This window comes from Odocoileus virginianus, chromosome 5 (assembly GCF_023699985.2).
Source record: "Odocoileus virginianus isolate 20LAN1187 ecotype Illinois chromosome 5, Ovbor_1.2, whole genome shotgun sequence".
Lineage (NCBI taxonomy): Eukaryota > Metazoa > Chordata > Mammalia > Artiodactyla > Cervidae > Odocoileus > Odocoileus virginianus.
The window spans coordinates 14427195-14448974 of NC_069678.1; the positions used below are offsets into that span (position 1 = coordinate 14427195).

Consider the following 21780-nt stretch of genomic DNA (forward strand, 5'->3'; position numbering starts at 1 on the left):
TCAGTCCTGTCCAACTCTTTGTGACCCCATGGACTAGAGCCCACCAGGCTCCTCTGTCCATGGGATTTCCCAGGCAAGAATACTGGAGTGAGTAGTCATTCCCTTCTCCAGGGGGGTCTTCCCGCCCAGGGATCAAACCTGGGTCTCCCACATTGCAGGCAGATTCTCTACCATCTGAGCCACCAGGAAGCATTTATTACACAAGGAATAAAATGCCCACCCTCTCCTCATGCTCTTCCTGACAAAGCATGGGCCAGTCATCCTGGAAATTACTCCTGGTGCCCAACATTGAAGTGGTGGGGATGGCGAAGAACAGGAAGACTTGGCCCTGGAGGTACTTGTTATGAAGCTGTGACAACTTTGGTGCTTTATTGGAAATCAGTCGTTGGCATATACAGCAAGCTTGCTCTGGAGTAAGCAGTTCTTAACACCCCTGCCTGTCAGTTAGATTGTCAGAGGAGGTGGACCTGTGACAGTCCTCCTAAAACAGGAAAATCTGGGATGAAAGTGTTTTACACTCCAGGTGGTTGTGGTTTTACACTAGGATATTGGCTAAGGGCAATGCCTTTTTGAGTCATCCTGGAGGCTTAAAGAACAAAGGAAGATACCTGGGAACAGATAAGGAGTAGGATTTGGGGTCTGGGTTCCATCAGTAACACGAAGGGAGATCCTATGCTAGAAAGCACTGTGTTGCAACTGTTGAGCAACACCCTCTCCACTTCCTCTGAATTGTCCAGTCCAAATCATATACCTAAGAAAAAAATGTTGCCTATGATTGGAGAACAAAGATTAATAATATCTAGACTAATATCAAGGGCTTCCCTGGTGGCTCAGATGGTAAAGAATCTGTCTGCAATGTGGGAGACCTGGGTTTGATCCCTGGGTTGGGAAGATGCCTTGGAGAAGGGAATGACTACCCACTCCAGTATTCTTGCCTGGGGAATTCCATGGACAGAGGGGCCTGGTGGGCTCTAGCCCATGGGGTCACAAAGAGTTGGACAGGAGTGAGCAAGTAACACTTTCAATTTCAGATAATTTGGAAGAAACATGAAATCATCTCTTTTGCTTGGGAATGGGAGCAAATTGATGGAGAATGCTAACCATTTTCACTCCTTCTTCACTCAGGAGAGCCTGCACTCCAGATCTGCATCCTTCCTAATGATCTTTTGAGATACCAATAGGTCAAAATAAATCAGAAGAGGCATTTAACCATTGGTTAGCATTCATGCTTGAGGATCTATACAGTTTCAGAGACTCAGGAAAAAGCAATAGTGGGTACAAAGTGAAAGTGAAAGTCGCTCAGCTGTGTCCGACTCTTTGTGACCCCATGGACTGTCTATGGACTTCTCCAGACCAGAATACTGTAGTGGACAGCTTTTCCCTTCTCCAGGGGATCTTCCCAACCCAGGGATTGAACCCAGGTCTTTGGCATTGCAGGCAAATTCTTTACCATCTGATCCACAAGGGAAGCCCAGTGGAAAAAGCATCATCCCTAAATACATCCAGTTAGAAATATTTGCTCCCCAAGCTCTTGTCCTTTAGTTTTCTTATTCTCAAGTGCTCAGCTTCAGGCATCTAGCATTCTAAGAATCTGTCCATCTGGCTGAGTAGAGTCCATCTAGCTCAGTCAAAGGACTCTGTGGTAGCATCTGGTTTATGCCTATAGTGTATGTGTGTGTGCTCAGTCACTACAGTTGTGTCCAACTCTTTGTGACCCTGTGGACTGTAGCCTGCCAGGCTCCTCTGTCCATGGAACTCTCCAGGCAAGAATACTGGAGTGGGTTGCCATGCCCTGCTCCAAGGGATCTTCCCCACCCAGGGATCGAACCCGGGGCTCTTATGTCTCCTGCATTGGTAGGCGGGTTCTTTACCACTAGCACCACCTGGGAAGCCCATGCCTATAGGCCCACCAGGAAAAAAAAAAAAGATGTCAAGGAAGCCAAACCTCAGAGGAAAAAGAACAAGTTGTTTCTCACAGTACTGAAAGAAAAACAAACTGTTGTGTCATTCTGCCCAGCCTTTCTCAGCCCCATTCTGGCAAATCTCAGAACCCACTAACACTTACCTTGTACCTGTATCTGTAATTCCTGGCTCCGTTTCTGGACAAGAGAATTCACTCTCCGTGCCTCACACCAGTAAGACCCTGAGTTTTCTCTCCGTATGGGAGAGAACTGGAATTCTGGGGAGTTTTTCCAGTCTGACCCCACGTTGTTTGATTGTTTGATGAAGCGGAACAGGAGCTGGCCTTCTGGCCTCTGCTGAGAGAGCTGGGTCTCACAGGTCAAGGTCACTGTGTCCCTCTCAGTGGGCTGGGTGGAGCTGGCTCTCAGCACGGGACTTGGAAACAGCTCTAGAGAGAAGGATCACAATATTTCTCAGGGAACTGAGGCTTGGAACTGCTTTGGAGAAAAACACAGTTCATCCTCAGCACCCACAAGCAGAACATACAAAAGCAGGCAGAAAAGATGCAGCCTTTGATTACTAATATCCTTCAGCCCAAAGCATAGTAGTACTTTCTCTATTCCTTGTAGGAATGCTCCCTGAGATTCAGTAGCATTTCAGTCCGCCCTTTTTATCCTCTACAATCTCAGGCGCCCTCATTTTAACTAACCTATTTCACAAAATAAAGAACACTTTACCTTGGACTATGATTTTAATTTTGTTTGAAGAAACAAAGTGATTATCTTTAACTCCGCTACAATAATATTCACCATTGTCCTTCATACTTGCTTGATGAATATGGAAGTCAGAAGTTTTGTTAAGGATTTCCAGGATTTTTCCATTCTTGTACAATGTCATGTTATTTAGTACTATGTTTGCCTTTGCTTGGCATCTCAGAACCACGGAGTCTTCTTCAAACACATCAATTGGAGCCTGCAGGATCAGGTTGGCTGTAGAAAACACAAGGGCAGCTGTTTGTTTCTTCTGACTGTTTCTTCCTTCTTTTCACTATTTTCTAAAAGATTTTAAAAGACTGGGGGCTAGGAAAAAGGATTCTTAAAGTAATCATTTCTTTTTTCTGATTTTATCTATTTAATTAATTAATTTATTTTTGGCCATGCCACATGTTTTGTGGGATCTTGGCTCCTCAACCAGGGATCAAATCCATGCTCCCTGAAATGAAAGCACAGAGTCCTAACCACTGGACCACCAGGGAAATCCCTTTTTTCCCTGGCTTTAAAAGGAACACATATGCTTGAGAAAATGCTTAAAACAGAAATGCAAATTAATCTTATCAACTCACCACCCAGATTTTAGCATATATTTTTCCAGTTCTTTTATCTATGTGCATGTATATAAAAGTCTATATGTATTTCTTTTTATGAAATTAAAATATTTATCCACTTGATAACTTGCTTTTCACTTACTTTACTACGAATACTTTCCTATGTCATCAATATCATTCCTTAGCCTGGTTTTCAATGACCACAACATTTTCCTTCAATGGCGGTAAGATAATTTGTTTAATGAATTTTCTCTTCTTGACCATTTAAGATTCTTCAATTTTGGTTGTATATATCTATGACTATTTCAGTAGGTAAATCCTTAAGAGAAGAATTGTCAGGTCAAAGAGGCTAAGCATTTTCTTAGCTCTTTGCCACTATACTATTCCTTTTTCACTAAATTAAAGAGCATTATATTGTAACTAGAAAGATACTGCCTCGAATTCACTCAAAATAGGTGGTTTTAAGACAGAAATGGAAATCACTCCCTCTCTATCTACCTATCTATAAAATATTAACAAATCCTCACATAGATTTTTATTCTAAATAAATTTTGTAAGCCTCAAGCTAAACATAGATTCAGAAACCATTCAAATAAATTGCTTCTCAAATTTTCTTTTACCTGAGCAGCTTGTAAAATATATAAATTCTTGGGCCTTAGTTCTATAGCTTTTGAATTAGTAAATGCAGCTGGGTTTTGAGTCACTTTATTATTCCTAAACTTTTTTTTCCTTTCATTTCTTTCCCACCTGCAGAAAAGATCAAGTCCACACGATCACTTGAGTGTGAGTCCTGGGCCTGGCACTTGTACCCTCCAGATTCACGGACCTCATAGGTGTTTTCTCTTGTCTCAGTTCGTATTTCTCCAGGAAGATACCAACGGTACCATTTTATTTTCTGCAATGCATTGAACTGAAATGCTTTGCAAGTCAGTGTTGCAGTCTCTCCTTGAAAGAGAGTGGTCCATGGAGGATGGAGGGAAATTACAGATTTTATTTCAGTTGCTGTGGAGGAAAAAGAAAGAATCTGAGGTGGAGTGGCCTACAGTCCCATCACAGTGGTTTGTGAGGCACAGTCTAGAGGCCTTGACTTTGGAGGATCCCCAAGAAATCCCCTGGGAAAGGTCACTGTTCATGGCTTTGTTTCAACCAGAGCTCTCACCCAGAAGAAAGTGTCTGCTGAGGAGATGGCAGTGAGCAAAGTGGTTTCAAGATTGCAATACCAGCAAGATTCACTGCCAAATGTCAATAGGAAAAATGGTTGGTTAGTCTGTTATGGATTTGGATCCTGGAAAAAGTCATCCTCTGCCACTTTATCAGTTTCATAAACTCATAAGAACTTCCCAAGGAGTTGTTAAAGTCACAGTTTTGCACTTTGCACACACACAAAAAAGGGATAAATCATATTAAGATTTTGGCACTGACGAAAGCTTGAGAGATTAACTTGCTTAACACTTTCATTTTATAGATGATATACAGAAAAAGATAAAGATAAGACCACATATTTCTCATTGTCAAAGTCAAGAAAGCCTTCCCGACTAGAAAGCTCCTTGAAAATCAAAAGAGAGTGATGATCCTAGTAGGGGACTATAGATAGGGAAGGAAACTTAGGAAACTTTGGGAGGCCATTGCAAGTTAATGATAGCCCAAGAAAGTTATTGGAACATTGGTCAATGAAGCAAGCTTGCTTAATTATAAAACCATAAGCAAAACCACAAGATATGCCCCAAGTCGCTAGACGGAAGAACTGTCACCACTCTTCCACTAATATGATAATCCTAGTTTGACCTCATAGGGTCAGACAATTTTCTGCCTGATATGAAGGAGGAGCTAATGATGTATGCCTTATGTCTGCATCTACAAGTACTTGAAGAAAGAGGTCTTCTCCCCTCCTCTTTTTTTTCATTATAAAACTATGGCCCACTCAATCCTGGGGACAGAGCTTCCTCGCTTGTCCATTTGCATCTCTTACAAGCATCCTATATTAATAAATTTACTTTTTGCCTATCAAAAAAAAAAAATAGCGATGCTCAATCTATACAGGTCTCTTCACCTGAATCCATCTTGGCTAAGAGATGTGTACACACAGGTGGGAGGATCCTTAGATATACCAAATACAGACTCAGAACCAGGCAAATCAAAATGATTGGCCAAAGGGAACCAGGAAGAAATGCCCCATGTAAGTGATTTAAATGACCATGATGGAGCAATTCTCTCTCTGAGTCTGCCCGTGTATCTATCCACATGCACTGTACCCTTTTTCCTCCTAATAAACACTTAACTGTTTCACTATCAAAAAAATAAATAGAAAGCCCATCATAGATAATTATGGAAAAGCAAGGAATAGACAAGGTGTTAGCTAGAATCCAGAGATGGTCTAGATAAGAATGAAACACTGATGCATCTGATTTTGGACAGGAGACAGGTTGTAGACAGTTCTTGCTATTCATGGGTCTTTAAACATCCAAGATGCCCTCTGATCCAAACGAATGTCAATGAAGAGTCAGAACTCTAAAAAATGTAGGATACAGACAATTTATCTTTCCCCCCAATCTCCTCTTATTGTGCATTTCTTCCTTTTAAGGGCCCATTTGTTGGATGCTCTATCCTCCACACATTTCCTGGAGAGAAAATTGCAGAGAATGAAACATTTCCACTGTGATGTTTTCAGAGCAGTTTTTTGGGTTTGATGACTGGAGAACATTTTATCCCAAGTCCTAAACATTTGACATGGAGTTAAGGTGTCCTGCCTTGTGATCTGAGGTTCATTTGCAATAAGAGTAAGTGCAGGGCCCAGGGAAGGCCAGTAGCTGCTTGAGCATTTGCTACTTCTTCCAGGGAGGGTCTGAAGATGACTATGTAGCTATCCAGGCCATAGGGCAATGCTAGTAAACGGGGTAACACTTTCACATCCTTGTCAATGTCAGCAAGAGAAACAGGAGATATTAGAGATCCTCAGACAATTGTCACAAATATTTCATATTTATTAGAGAGACACTCTTATCCAGTGACACTGAAGAACATAAGAAGGGAGAACTCACCAAACTGTCCACCGACAGGAGCTGTAAAAATATAAAGAGCCAGAGATGAGTACAGAGCAGAGATTCTTTGGCTTTTCAAAAGAAATACTTGTTTTTTCCCATTCACTTATTATTTTTCATTAAAATTTATTTTTAAAATATAGCAGTCATTTAGCAAATGTCTATATATACTGGTCATTGTTCTTGGACTATTAAGATGAATTAAAAAAATAGTATCTGATAGCATGAAGTTAATTTGGAGGGGGTTGGTGAACAGAAACTTGAAGAAAGTATTATAATACAGGGTGTCAATGCTAAAAATACACATGGGGGCATCATAAAGGCAGAAGGGTCACCCATCCCAATATGTAGGGTCTGTGTGTGGGAGTGAGTGTGTAGCAAAGGAAGTGATGCTTGAGAAAACTGAATGAGAACATAGGAGTCAGCCAGGGAAAGGTGTTTCTGTGTGACAAGAGATGATGAAGAGGGTAGTCGAGACAGAAAGGTCCCAGATGTGAAGAAACAGCACTGGTGTTCAGCTGGGTAGGAGAGTGGTTCTGGAAGGTAGAGAATTTAAGGGAAATCGATTGGACAAGCAGACAGGGTCTAAATTATGAGTAGTAAGAAGCTATGGTTTCATCATAAAAGTAACAGGGAACCATGGAAATGTTTCAAGTGGAGGAGTGACAAGATTAAAAGTTGGAGCACTCTGGAAGAGGTAAATCAGAAAGACTGGAGAGAAGGCAGAGCAAGGTATAATGATACCTGATTTTCTTCAGAGTATTTATTTGAAATTATCTTACTTGTTTGTTTGTTTGTTCACTTTCCCTTCTCTACAATAGAATCTGTATGACAGCAGGGACTTCTTATTTTCACCACACATCACACAGAATTTATAACAGTGCCTAACTCATCAGCCATGTTTCACAAATAATTATTGAACAGTGAATTGATTAGAAGTAATAGATCAGTAAGTATCTCTACTTGAGAGGATACGGGTTTTTTTAATTATTTATTTTAATTGAAGGGTAACTACTTTACAATATTGTGATTGTTTTTGCCATACATCAACATGAATTGGCCACAGGTACACGTGGTCCCCACATCCTGAACCCCCTCCTACCTACCGCCCTTCCCTATCCCTCTGGGTTTTCCCAGAGTACTGCCGCTGGGTGCCCTGCTTCATGAATTGAACTTGCACTGGTCATCTATTTTACATATGGTAATGTAGATGTTTCAGTGTTATTCTCTCAAATCATCCCACCCTCGCCTTCTCCCAGTGAATCCAAAAATCTGTTCTCCTTTGTTCTCCATCTGTGCCTCCTCTGTTGTCCTACATGTTGTATTGTCGGTGCTGTCTTTCTAAATTCCATATATACGCATTAAAATACAGTATTTGTCTTTCTCGTTCTGACTTACTTCATTCTGTATAACAAGCTCCAATTTCATCCACTTCATTAGAACTGACTCAAATTTGTTCCTTTTTATAGCTGAGTAATATTCCATTGTGTATATGTACCACAACTTCCTTATCCATCCATCTGCTGATGGACATCTAGGTTGCCTCCATGTCCTAGCTATTGTAAACAGTGCTGTAATTAACACTGCGGTACATGTGTCTTTTTCAGTTCTGGTTTGAGAGGATACAGGTTTGAGAAAGGGGCCATCAAGAGGCAGAGAAGGCAAAATTGACAAGTTTGTACATTGATTACACATTCCAATGAGGAACAGACTTGAATCATTCATTCAACAGGAATTTGTGGAATTTGTCTAACCATATCTAGAAACTGGACAAGGCAATGGAAATCCAGCAGTGAGCAAAAGGGATATTATCTCTGTCCACACGGGGCTGATGGAGAAGTAATCCAAACCTAAGTGTTATATTCAGAACAATGGATTATTTGCCATTTTCTGAAAACCTCGACAGCATGGATTTTGTATTGTACTATAAGTAGCAATTATTTTTCTGAGTGTATTCTATATGGTAGATATTATATTCAACCTATATCATTCCATGCAATCTATTCACTATCCCTATGAGGAAAGTTTGATGATTTTCCCCATTTTACAGACAAGAAACTGTTTAGGCTAGCAGTGACATCACTATGCCAACAAAGATCAATATAGTCAAAGTGTGAACAAACTGTGGGAGACAGTGGAGGACAAAGGAGCCTGGTGTGCTACTGTCCATGGGGTCACAAGAGTTGAATGCAACTTGGCAACTGAATGATGAACAACAACAACAAATACTTTTTTTGAGTGTATTCTATATGGTAGATATTCACCTATGTTATTTCATGTAATCTTGTTACTATCCCTATGAGGAAAATTGTACAATTATCTCCATTTTACAGATGAGAAACTGTTTGGTAGCTGGTAGAGGCAGAAGACTCTGCACATGGACATGGCCAAATGGTCAATACCTAAATCAGATTGATTATATTCTTTGCAGCCAAAGATGGGGAAGCTCTATACAGCCAGAAAAATAAGACCGGGAGCTGACTGTGGCTCAAATCATGAACTCCTTATTGCCAAATTCAAACTTAAAGAAAGTAGGGGAAACCACTAGACCATTCAGGTATGACCTAAATCAAATCCCTTACAATTATACAGTGGAAATGACAAATAGATTCAAGGGATTAGATCTGATAGGCAGAGTGCCTGAAGAATTAAGGATGGAGATTTGTGATATTGTACAGGAGGTAGTGATCAAGACCATCCCAGAGAAAAAGAAATGCAAAAGGGCAAAATGGTTTTCTGAGGAGGCCTTACAAATAGCTGTGAAAAAAAGAGAAATGAAAGGCAAAGGAGAAAAGGAAACATATACCCATCTGAATGCAGAGTTCCAAAGAAGAGCAAGGAGAGATAAGAAAGCCTTACTCAGTGATCAACACAAAGAAATAGAGAAAAACAATAGAATGGGAAAGACTAGAGATTTCTTCAAGAAAATTAGAGATACCAAGGGAATATTTCACTCAAAGATGGGCACAATAAAGGACAGAAATGGTATGGACCTAACAGAAGCAGAAGATATTAAGAACATACACAAAAGAACTATACACAAAAGATCATCACAACCCAGATAATCACAATGATGTGATCACTCATTTAGAGCTAGACATCCTGGAATGTGAAGTCAAGTGGGCCTTAGGAAGCATCACTATGAACAAAGCTAGTGGAGGTGATGGAATTGTAGTTGAGCTATTTCAAATCCTAAAAGATGCTGCTGCTAAAGTGCTGCACTCAATACGCCAGCACATTTGGAAAACTCAGCAGTGGCCACAGGACTGGAAAACATCAGTTTTCATTCCAATCCCAAAGAAAGTCAATGCCAAAGAATGTTCAAGCTACTGCACAATTGCACTCATCTCACATGCTAGCAAAATGATGCACAAAATTCTCCAAGCCAGGCTTCAACAGTATGTGAACTGTGAACTTCCAGATGTTTAAACTGGATTTAGAAAAGGCAGAGGAACCAGAGATCAAATTACCAAAATCCATTGTATCATCAAAAAAGCAAGAGAGTTCCAGGAAAAACAAACAAACAAACATCTATTTCTGCTTTATTGACTACACCAGAGCCTTTGACTGTGTGGATCACAGCAAACCGTGGAAAATTCTGGAAGAGACGGGAATACCAGACCACCTGACCTGCCTCTTGAGAAATCTGTATGCAGGTCAAGAAGCAACAGTTAGAACTGGACATGGAACAACAGACTGGTTCCAAATAGGAAAAGGAGTACATCAAGGCTGTATATTGTCATCTTGCTTATTTAACTACTATGTAGAGTACATCATGAGAAATGCTGGACTGGATGAAGCACAAGCTGGAATCAAGAATGCTGGGCGAAATATCAGTAACCTCAGATATGGAGATGACACCACCCTTATGGCAGAAAGTGAAAAAGAACTAAAGAGCCTCTTGATGAAAGTGAAAGAAGAGAGTGAAAAAGTTGTCTTAAAACTCAACCTTCAGAAAACTAAGATCACGGTATCTGGTCCTATCACTTCATGGCAAATAAATGGGGAAACAGTGTGAGACTTTTTTGGGGGGGGCTCTAAAATCACTGCAGATGGTGACTGCAGCCATGAAATTAAAAGATGCTTACTCCTTGGAAGAAAAGTTATGACCAACCTCGACAGCATATTAAAAAGCAGAGATATTACTCTGCCAACAAAGGTCCATCTAGTCAAAGCTACGGTTTTTCCAGTAGTCATGTATGGATGTGAAAGTTGGACATAAAGAAAGCTAAGCAGTGAAGAATTGGTGCTTTTGAACTGTGGGGTTGGAGATGACTCTTGAAAGTCCTTTGGACTGCAAGGACATCAAATTTGTCCATCCTAAAGGAAATCCATCCTGAATATTCATTGGAAGGACTGATGCTGAAGTTAAACTTTAATAGTTTGGCCACCTGATGAGAAGAACTGACTTATTTGAAAAGACCCTGATGCTGAGAAAGATTGAAGGCAAGAAGAGAAGGGGACAACAGAGGATGAGATGGCATCACTGACTCAATGGACATGAGTTTGAGCAAACTCTGGGAACTGGTGATGGACAGGGAGGCCTGGTATGCTGCAGTCCATGGGATCACAAAGAGTCAGACACGACTGAATGACTGAACTGAACTGGACTGAACGGAACTGAGGGGCAGAATATAGGTTTTAACCCATTTATTTGAACCCATTTTGTTTGATCCCAAATCATATGCTCCTGGCCATTACCCTATCCTGCTCCTCTGTTTTGGTGCCACACCAGGACATCTTCCCATTTCTGGAGTATTCCATGCAACTTCCAACTGTGAGGTCCTTTTTAATTACATTTTCCTGCACTCCATCCCTGCCCCCTCCAGCTCTTACTGTCCCTCTGTTTCATGAAGTCATTATCAATGACTTGGCATATAGCTTACTATCTTCTTTTACCATCATTGGTAACTTTTGCTTGAACAATTGTTTAAATGAGATCTTGTTGCATAGATATATCTTGTACATTGTCCTTGTTGAATGAAGACCCTTCGATATCATGAGCTTCCTAAGTACAAAAATGCTGTTTCCCATGTCTTCTCAATGTAAACACTGTGAGAAAGCATACAGATACCACAGTTCTCTTCGATTCCATGAAAGGAGTCACACTGGAGAGAAATCCTATGTAAACAATGTGAAAAAGCTTTTCGCAGTCATAAAAGCTTTCAATCACATGAAAGATTTCACACCAGAGAGAAACCCTATCAATGTAAACACTGTGAGAAAGCATTCAGAAACTGCAAGTCTCTTTGAATCCACGAAACGACTCACATTGGCGAGAAGCCTTATCAGTGTTAAAAAGAGGGTCAAAGTTCATGAAGAACCCATATTTGGGGAGAACCCGCAGTTGCAGCATGTGAACTCTTAGTTGTGGCATGTGGGATCTCATTCCCTGACCAGGTATTGAACCTGGGCCCCCTGAGTTGGGAGCTCAGAGTCTTAGCCAGGGTACCCCCAGGAAAGTCTCAGGTGTACAGTTTTTGTTTTTTTGAGGGTTGAGTACTTGTTTGTTTGTTTTGGTAGTTAACTTTTCACTTTTCATATCACAGTAGTAACAGTCTCACAAAATAAGTGTGAAGACTTTGTGAACAACAGTAATACATATTGTTGAAAACTTTTGGAAAACTTTGTATAGAAGTCATCTATCTACTCAGAGGTACAGTCTAGGTTTATTTTATGGGTGTTTTCTGGTTTACTAATTTAGACACTTCACCTTTTTAAAGTATATTTATATATTTATTTGGCTTCATCAGGTATCAGTTGTGGTGCACAGGCTTGGTTGCCCTGAGGCATTGGCATCACAGTTCCCCAAATAGGGATCCAAGCCCTATCCCCTGCATTGGAATAGGGATTCTTAACCACTGGACAACTGGGGAAGTCCCTCAAGCACTTCACTTTTTGTAGTTGTTTTGATTTTGGGTTTTTTGGTTTATTTATTTTTGTTTTATTTTCATAGTTTCAAGAATTTGTTTCCCTCAGGGAAATCATGCGTCTCATGTAAATCATCTTAGATGTTGGCATACATTTGTTCATTGAATTCTTTTTTTTTTTCTATTTTTTTTCCTTTTATTTTTATTAGTTGGAGGCTAATTACTTTACAATATTTTACTGGTTTTGCCATACATTGACATGAATCAGCCATGGATTTACATGTATTCCCCATCCTGATCCCCTCTCCCACCTCCCTCTCCATCCGATCCCTCTGGGTCTTCCGGTGCACCAGCCCCGAGCACTTGTCTCATGCCTCCAGCCTGGGCTGGTGATCTGTTTCACCCTTGATAATAAACATGCTTCGATGTTGTTCTCTCGAAACATCCCACCCTCACCTTCTCCCACAGAGTCCAACAGTCTGTTCTGTACATCTGTGTCTCTTTTTCTGTTTTGCATATAGGGTTATCGTTACCATCATTCTAAATTCTATATATATGTGTTAGTATACTGTATTGGTGTTTATCTTTCTGGCTTACTTCGCTCTGTATAATGGGCTCCAGTTTCATCCATCTCATTAGAACTGATTCAAATGAATTCTTTTTAATGGCTGAGTAATATTCCATGGTGTATACGTACCACAGCTTCCTTATCCATTCATCTGCTGATGGGCATCTAGGTTGCTTCCATGTCCTGGCAATTATAAACAGTGCTGCGATGAACATTGGGGTGCACGTGTCTCTTTCAGATCTGGTTTCCTTGGTGTGTATGCCCAGAAGTGGGATTGCTGGGTCATATGGCAGTTCTATTTCCAGTTTTTTAAGAAATCTCCACACTGTTCTCCATAGTGGCTGTCATAGTTTGCATTCCCACCAACAGTGTAAGAGGGTTCCCTTTTCTCCACACCCTCTCCAGCATTTATTGCTCATAGACTTTTGGATAGCAGCCATCCTGACTGGCGTGTAATGGTACCTCATTGTGGTTTTGACTTGCATTTCTCTGATAATTAGTGATGTTGAGCATCTTTTCATGTGTTTGTTATCCATCTGTATGTCTTTTTTGGAGAAATGTCTGTTTAGAATTCTTTCATAGTTCTTTTTATTTCTGCAATGTCCATAGTAATATCCCTCACTCTTCCTGACTGTATAAATTTGAATATTCCCTCCTTTTCCTAGATCAACCTTGCTTAAGATTTGTCAATTTTGTTAGTTTTTATATAGAACTCACTTTTGTTTCACTGGTTTTTCTCTATGAATTTCCACTCCCCATTTCATTCATCTCTACTTTAAATTTTATTCTTTCTTTTTCTCTTTGAATCAGGTTTGGTGAGTCATCTTTAAAGTCTGTTAAGGTCAAGAGACATGTTACTGATTTTCAGTCTCCCTCATTTGCTAGCAGAGGCATTAAATGCTACACCTCTTTTTTTTCTAGGTTTCACTTCAGATGCAAGCCATAACATTTGAGACTTTGGGAATGATATAATATCCCTCAATATCTCTATTAATATTTTTTGTTCTCAAGTCCATTTTGCACAATATTTATACAACCTCTTTTCAAGTTGGTGTTATTCACAAGTATATCTATCACACACTTGGATTTTCACTCTTAGTATCTTTCATCTAAAGTGTGCTTTCTAGACTTCCCTGGTGGCCTAGTGGTTAAGAATCTGCCTGCCAGAGCTCGGGACACAGATTCAATCCCTGGTCCAGGAAGATTCCACATGCCTCAGGGCAACTAAGGACATGCTATGCAAATAATGAGCCAGCACTCTAGAGCCTGTGCTCCACAACAGGAGAAGCCACTGCAAATGAGAAGGCCGAGCATCACAGCTAGAAAAAAACCCATGCTCAACAATAAAAAGCCAACACAGCTGAAAATAAATGAATAAATAAATAAAATTAAACAAAAAAGATAATAAAAAAAATACAGTCTGCTTCTACATAGTACATACTTAGATCAGGGCTTGTATTTCATATGAAGTGGAAACTCTCTTCCTCCTGTTTGGACCATATCATTCATTCACTCTTAGTATTGACATAGATGCAATACACCTGGCATTTACCTTTTGTGTTTTACAGTTCTTAAGTTTTTAATTCTTCCAGAAGGTAAACAATCTGCCTTCAATACAGTAAACCCAGTTTCAATCCCTGGGTTGAGAAGATCCCCTGGAGAAGGGGATGGCTACCCACTCCGGTATTCTTGCCTGGAGAAACCCATGGACAGAGGAGCCTGGTGGGCTATTGTCCGTGGGGTTGCAAAGAGTTGGACATGACTGAGCAACTAACACTTTTAATTCTTAGTCCTTTATAAATTTATTTTTCATTAAATGAATATATTCTAATACTTTGATTTCTAAATGGCTTCTCCATTAGATATCTAAAAAAATTTTTAGAGGTTCCTCTTTAAAAATATATGTATTGATTACATACTATCATAGCTTAATCCCAGAGATACAAGAAATAATTCTTATAAAGCTTTATTCTTTTCACTTTTTTTGCTATTGTCATGCAGATTATATTAATGATATAATCCCCTCAAATATTTTGGTACACTTATGTACCATCTGTGGTCATTTCCTTTGCTCAGTACAGTTTACTCTCACACTTGTGCTTTGGAATGGCAAATATATTAATGTGGGTATCACATTGTTATATATTATAGTGTATTAACACATGACATACATAGGATTTTACATAGTTCCTTTGACATCAATTAAAAGAAAATTATATTACTTCTGCCTTTTATTCTTATGGCATTAGATATACAAATGTTTCTCTTTGTTAATGTTAATATGAACTCCTTTCTGGAATCCCTAGTATTCAAGCTGAGGAACTCCTCCTGCAATTCCTGTGAGGCAACTGTCTATTAATATATTTTTTTTCAGTTATTGATTTGAGAGCATCTTGCTTTGTTTCTATCTTTCAGAAGGTAGTTTTGGTCAAGATGGAATTCTTGGTTGATAGGTTTTTTTCTTAGCGTACCTTGAATGTTTCCCTCTGCCTTTTGGCCTCCCTGCTGAGATATCATCTAATTTCACTAGGGTCATTTTACTGGTCATTTTTCAAATGCCCTTTATTCCCACTATACAGTTCCAACTCCTATTTTTATGTATGTCTCATATTTCTGTTATAAACTCGACATTTTAGGCAATATAATGCAGGTACTCTGGGTACTGGACACATTTCTTCTGGACTTTGTTTTCATGATACCAGCATTATCAGTTTTTTGTTTGTTTTTTGGTGGAGAATATGAGTAATGATCCAGTATTATTGTAATGAAGCTTGATGCCCACGTTTTGAGAAGACAGAGTTAGTGTATTGAATTATGGATATGCAGATTATGATCTGCTTCCCTGGTGGCTCAGCTGGTAAAGAAACCACCTGCAATGCAGGAGACCTAGGTTCTATCCCTGGTGGGGAAGACCCCTGGAGAAGGGAAAGGCTACCCACTCCAGTATTCTGGCCTGGAGAATTCCATGGACTGTATAGTACATGGGGTCACAAAGAGTCAGACATGACTGAGTGACCTTCACTTTCATGTCTTCTCATCATTCTTAGCACCTAACATAATGCTGTGTATTAATGTTACTGAATAATTTGTTGAACAAATGAATAAATATATTTTATTCTCATATTTTCAACTTTGGTTAAAATACAAACCAGTTGATATGTGTGAATTGATAGACTTAACACATGCCCACAGACACAATGAGAATATCATTTGTTGGGAGTGACATAAACAAGATGGTAGAATAGGAGGTCTCTAGTCTTTCCCTTACAGAAGCAAATTTTTGGCAGCCTACTTTAAACAAAAGCTGATAGCTTTGAGATCTAGTGGGAGATTGTGAAACCCCACTGGAGCCCAATACCAAAGAAGGGCCACTTGAGAAGGTAGGCACATGCTCTAGGAGGTGACTCACTGACTATCATCCCAGCTACAAACTGAAAGCTGCCCCATTCTCCTGTGGACTCAACTCTAGCCCCACTTGTCCATGCTCCTACCACCTGCCTCTTCTGCCAAGGAATCCGTGCTCATCCATCCCCCTGGTAGCAGGCCCATCAACCTCAGACTGAATTCTGTTCCTGGAGCAGTTCTGTGACCCAGATCCAAAGGCAAGTCACAGCCTGAGAGAAAATATTATATGTATTCTTATATATGGGGCTTCCCTAGTAGCATAGATGGTAAAGAATCTGTCTGAATGCAGGGTAACTGGGTTTGATCTCTGGGTTGGAAAGATTGCCCAGAGAAAGTGAATGGCTACCCACTCCAGTATTGTTGCCTGGAGAATTTCACAGGCAGAGGAGCCTGGTGGGTTACAGTCCACATGGCCACAAAGAGTCAGACACAACTAAATGACTTTCATACACACACATATACACACATACATACACATATGAGAAGTTCCTCAAGTTGAAATTAAAGGCCACTAGCAACTTGAAAACACATGAAATTGTAAAACTCACTAGTAAAGGTGAATATACAGATGGTTTGACCTATGATTTTTCAACTTTGTGATGCTGCAAAAGCAATATGCATTTAGTAGAAGTCAGACTTTGAATTTTGATCTTTTCCTGGGCCAGCAACACACAACATGATACTCTCTTGTGATGCTGGGCAGCAGCAGTGTGCCAGCGCTCCCAGTCAGCCACATAATCACAGGGGCAAACCACAGACACACTTACAACAATTCTGTATCTATACAGTCATCGCATGTTTCACTTTCAGTGCAGTATTCAGTAAATTACATGAACTATTCAACACTCTATTATAAAATAGGCTTTGTGTTATCTGATTTTACCCAACTATAAGCTAAGGTAGTGTTCTGAGCATGTTTAAAGCAGTCTAGGTAAAGCTATAATATTTGATAGGCTGGGTGTATTAAATGCATTTTAGACTTATGATATTTTCTGCTTATAATGAGTTTATTAGGACATAACTCCATCATGAATTGAGGAAGATTAATATAATAAAATTCAGAATATGCTCAATACTGTGTCTTAGTCTATACAATTTGTTATGACAAAAGTGCTGTACTGGGTAACCTATAAACAACAGAAATTTATTTCTCAAAGTTCTGAAAGCTAGTAACACTGGCTAACTGTTTCTGGCACAGTCCACTTCATCACAGACAGCCACCTTCTCCTTATAATCTCACATGGAAGAAGAATAAGAGGACTCTCTTTGACCACTTTTACAAGGGGACTAATCTCTTTTATGATGGTTGTGCCCTCATGACATAATCATCTCCCAAAGGCCCCTCCACCTCCTAATACTATCACCTTCAGGGTCAAAATTTTAATATATGAAGTTTGAGGGGAAATAAACATTCATAAAATCCTATATAGTGGTATGTAAAACACTTTTAACTCTAGCAAAAAAGTTTTAAAAGACAAAAGTACTAAAAATTAACTATAGCTACAATAGTTAATGTATACACAATGTAAAAGTATGTAAATTGTGATATCTATAATAAAATGGAGGATAATTAAAGGATAGAGTTTTAATACTTGATTTAACTAAATTTCTTAATTTAAATTATTATATTTTATATAGGTCCCATAGCAGTCACAAAGAAAAAATCTGCATAGATACAAAGACCCCCAAAGATACAATAGATACAAATGACCCCCAAAAGTAAAAACTATCTTGAGCCAGAAGAACAAAACTAGAAAAAACATAATTTCTGACTTCTAACTATTACAAAGCTGTGGTAATAATAAAAACTATTCATGTTGTTATATGGCAGAGGCCAACACAATATTGTAGAACAATTATTTTCCAATAAAAAAACAATCAAAACTAGCATAAAAATAGACATATAGATCAATGGATCAGAACAGAGAGCCTAGAAATGTATCCACACTTTTTATAGTCAACTGATCTTCAAAATAAACTGGGGAAAATTCTGAAAGAGATGGGAATACCAGACCACCTGACCTGCCTCTTGAGAAATCTGTATGCAGGTCAGGAAGCAACAGTTAAAACTGGACATGGAACAACAGACTGGTCCCAAATAGGGAAAGGAGTACGTCAAGTCTGTATATTGTCACCTGCTGATTTAACTTATATGCAGAGTACATCATGAGAAATGCTGGGCTGGTTTAAGCACAAGCTGGAATCAAGATTGCCGGGAGAAATACCAGTAACCTCAGATATGCAGATGACACCACCCTTATGGCAGAAAGTGGAGAAGAACTAAAGAGCCTCTTGAAGAAAGTGAAAGAAGAGAGCAAAAATGTTGGCTTAAAGCTCAACATTCAGAAAACTAAGATCATGGCATCCGGTCCCATCACTTCATGGCAAATAGATGGGGTAACAGTGGAAACAGTGGCTGACTTTATTTTGAGGGGCTCCGAAATCACTGCAGATGGTGACTGCAGCCATGAAATTAAAAGATGCCTACTCCTTGGAGGAAAGTTATGACCAACCTAGACAACATATTAAAAAGCAGAGGCATGACTTTGCCAACAAAGGTATGTCTGGTCGAGGCTATGGTTTTTCCAGTGGTCATGTATGGATGTGAGAGTTGGACTAGAAAGAAAGCTGAGCACTGAAGAATTGATGCTTTTGAACTGTGGTGTTGGAGAAGTCCTTTTGGACTGCAAGGAGATCCAATCAGTCCATCCTAAAGCAAATCAGTCCTTGGTGTTCATTGGAAGGACCGATGCTGAAGCTGAAACTCCAATACTTGGGCCACCTGATGCAAAGAACTGACTCATTTGAAAAGACCCTGATGTTGTGAAAGACTGAAGGCAGGAGGAGAAGGGGATGACAGAGGATGAGATGGTTGGATGGCATCACCGACTCAATGGACATGAGTTTTGGTAAACTCCGGGAGTTGGTAATGGACCGGGAGGCCTGGTGTGCTGCGGTTCATTGGGTCACAAAGAGTTGGACTGAACTGATCTTCAAAATCCGTACCAAAAACAGACAAAGGGTAAAGAACATTTCCTTCCATAAATCACTCTGTGAAAACTGAATTTCCACATGAAAACAAATAAAATTGGATTTTTGTATCTCATCATATACAAAAATCAACTTGAAATAGATGACTTAAATGTAGACCTGAAACTGTAAAACTGCTAAAAGGGAACTGCTAAAAGAGAGAAAGCTTCTTGGCATTGACCTGGGACATGAGTTTTGGATATGACCCCAAAAGCATAGGCAACAAAAATAAAAAAATCTTTTGCAAACAAAGGAAATAATCAACAATATAAAGAGTAACCTATGAAATGGGAGAAAATAAAAGAAAACCATCTATCCAATAAGGGGTTAAAATGTCTGAGGAACTTTAACAAATAAACAGCAAAATACAAATAACCTGATTAAAAAACAGTTAAGAATATGAATGGATATTCTCAGTAGGAGATGAAATCTCCAAAAGTTTATAAAAAGATGCTCAAACATTAGTAAGAATCAGGGAAACACAAATTGAAACCAGGAGATAACACCTCACACTAATTAGATTGGCTATTATCAAATACACAAAAGATAACAAGTGTTGATAAAACTTGTACATTGTTGGCAAGAATATAATTCACACAGTTATAATGCAGAAACAGTCTGGAAGTCCTAAAAAATTAAAAGTAAAACTATCATGTAATTCAGTAATCCCACTTCTGGGTGTATATCTGAAGGAAATGAAATTAGTATCTCAATGAGATTCCTGCACTCCCATATTCATTACAACATTATTCACAGTAGCTAGAATATTGAAACAATCTGTCTGTCTTCTGCTTAATGGATAAATAAAAGGTAGTGTGTGTATACACACACACAAACACACACATGCATTGGAATATTATTCAACTTTTAAAGAAAGAAAGAAATCCTGACATTGTGACAACATGAATAAGCCTGGAGGACATTATGCTAAGTGAAATAAGCCACAAAGAAAGAGAAATACTACATGATCTCACTTACATGTGCAACCTGAAAAAGCTGAACTCACAAAAGCAGAGACTAAAACGGTGTTTGCTACAGTGAGTACGCTGTAGGACTACTGAGGATATGTTGGTCAAAGGAGCAAACTTTCTGTTGTAAGATGAAGCAGTACTGGAGATCTAATGTAGAGTACGGTGACTAGTTAATAATAATGTCAAGTTGAAATTTGCTAAGAGAGTTGATCCTGAGTGTTCTTACAACACACACAAGGTGACTAATTATGTGAAGTGAGAGGAATGCTAACTAGCTGATTGTGGTAATTATTGCACAATATATGTGTATCAAGACATCTTATACATCTTGCTGCTGCTGTTGCTAAGTCACTTCAGTCGTGTCCGACTCTGCGCGACCCCATAGACGGAAGCCCACTAGGCTCCTCTGTCCCTGGGATTCTCCAGACAAGAATGGGTTGCCATTATACATCTTAAATACATATAATTTTAATTTGTCAATTATGCTTCAATAAACCCAAAGGGAGGGGGGGAAATATCAAGCATCTTAGGATTTTCCCCTGCCTTGCCCACTTCCCCCGTGAGTCCTTGTCTTCATTTCCCCTTCTTTGTGCTCTTTAACTGCCAATCACTGATATCACTTGCATCTGTGTGCCAAAGAAGGAGATATCTTTTGTCTTAGAAAACTTGCACTCCCCTGTCCAGCAACACACTCTGGGATTGTCACATAAGGAATAAACACACCTCCTTTGCAGAGAGAAAGGTAAGGTCTTCTCTGAATGAGACCATATGAACAAGCAAACAGAATACACTTGCTGCACTTCATGATGTAGTATTTTTTTGTAGAAAAAAATGAATAATCTCTTAAGTGCTGTGGTCACTGTGGTTTTCTTCTCTGTAAAGTTGAAGCTCTGACCACTCTTGCAGCCTCAAAAGAAGAATCTCTAAGCTGTATAGTGAAGTCAGAGAATATATTCTCTCGAGGCAGGAAGGAATCTTTGAGCAGGGGCTGAGATCCCCAAAAAGGCCAGGTCCGTGGTAGAGAGATGCTGTCCTAACCCCACCCAGGGCCCATGTTTAGCTGTTCTACTTACCCAGGATCAGCAGTGATACCCACAGCAGCATGAAGACTTGGTCTGCCCAGGGCTGAGGCCAAAAGAGAAGCTTTCTCAGGAATAGCGTGTTTGTCGTTGATCTCACAGTTGTACACTATCACCCTAGCCCTAAGAAAGGCATCTGTGAAGTAGCTTTTTCAAAGAGCAGGATGCATTAGTAAACTAGAAAAAAGGAAGTGGGAGTTCCCATCTTTAACTACTAATCAAAGTTTCCTGCTCTGTGATCAAAGTGATAAAAATAAACGTTAGGGGTTTTGACACCACATTTCTATTGCTGGAAAAATGCATCAAGGAAAGCATGGAAGATAGCTCTAAAATAATGTTTATTATGATATCATTCATAATAGCTAAACACTGGAAGAAACATTATAAGACTGAATAAACATGGTGGTGGTTTAGTCACTAAGTTGTGTCTGACTCTTGTGACCCCATGGATTGTAGCCTACCAGGCTCCTCTGTCCCTGGGATTCTCCAGGCAAGAATACTGGAGTTGGTTGCCATTTCCTTCTCCAGAATAACCATTGGACTACTAAACAATATTCTGATACATCTAAATAATAACACACCATGAAGACATT

The 21780-nt window shown here is 39.4% G+C and overlaps 1 protein-coding gene across 8 annotated transcripts in view; it reads right to left on the reverse strand.

Annotated features, from left to right (window-relative positions):
• The window catches only part of FCRL5 (Fc receptor like 5), a 63120-nt gene extending 41770 nt beyond the window's left edge, over window positions 1-21350 (reverse strand). For 5 of the 8 annotated variants that reach the window (XR_011487714.1, XM_070467560.1, XM_070467559.1 and 2 more), the window contains exons 1-5: window positions 21182-21350; window positions 6265-6285; window positions 3974-4228; window positions 2640-2891; window positions 2066-2350 (exon numbers count right to left, since the gene is read on the reverse strand). Coding sequence is in view for 7 of the 8 variants with exons in the window: in XM_070467560.1 (XP_070323661.1) it covers window positions 2066-2350; window positions 2640-2891; window positions 3974-4228; window positions 6265-6285; window positions 21182-21212 (844 nt within the window). In the remaining variant the exon portion in view is untranslated. The remainder of the gene's footprint in view (window positions 1-2065; window positions 2351-2639; window positions 2892-3973; window positions 4229-6264; window positions 6286-21181) is intronic. The other 3 variants (XM_070467561.1, XM_070467556.1, XM_070467557.1) reach the window with 2 other exon arrangements.
• Between the last annotated feature and the right edge of the window lie 430 nt (window positions 21351-21780).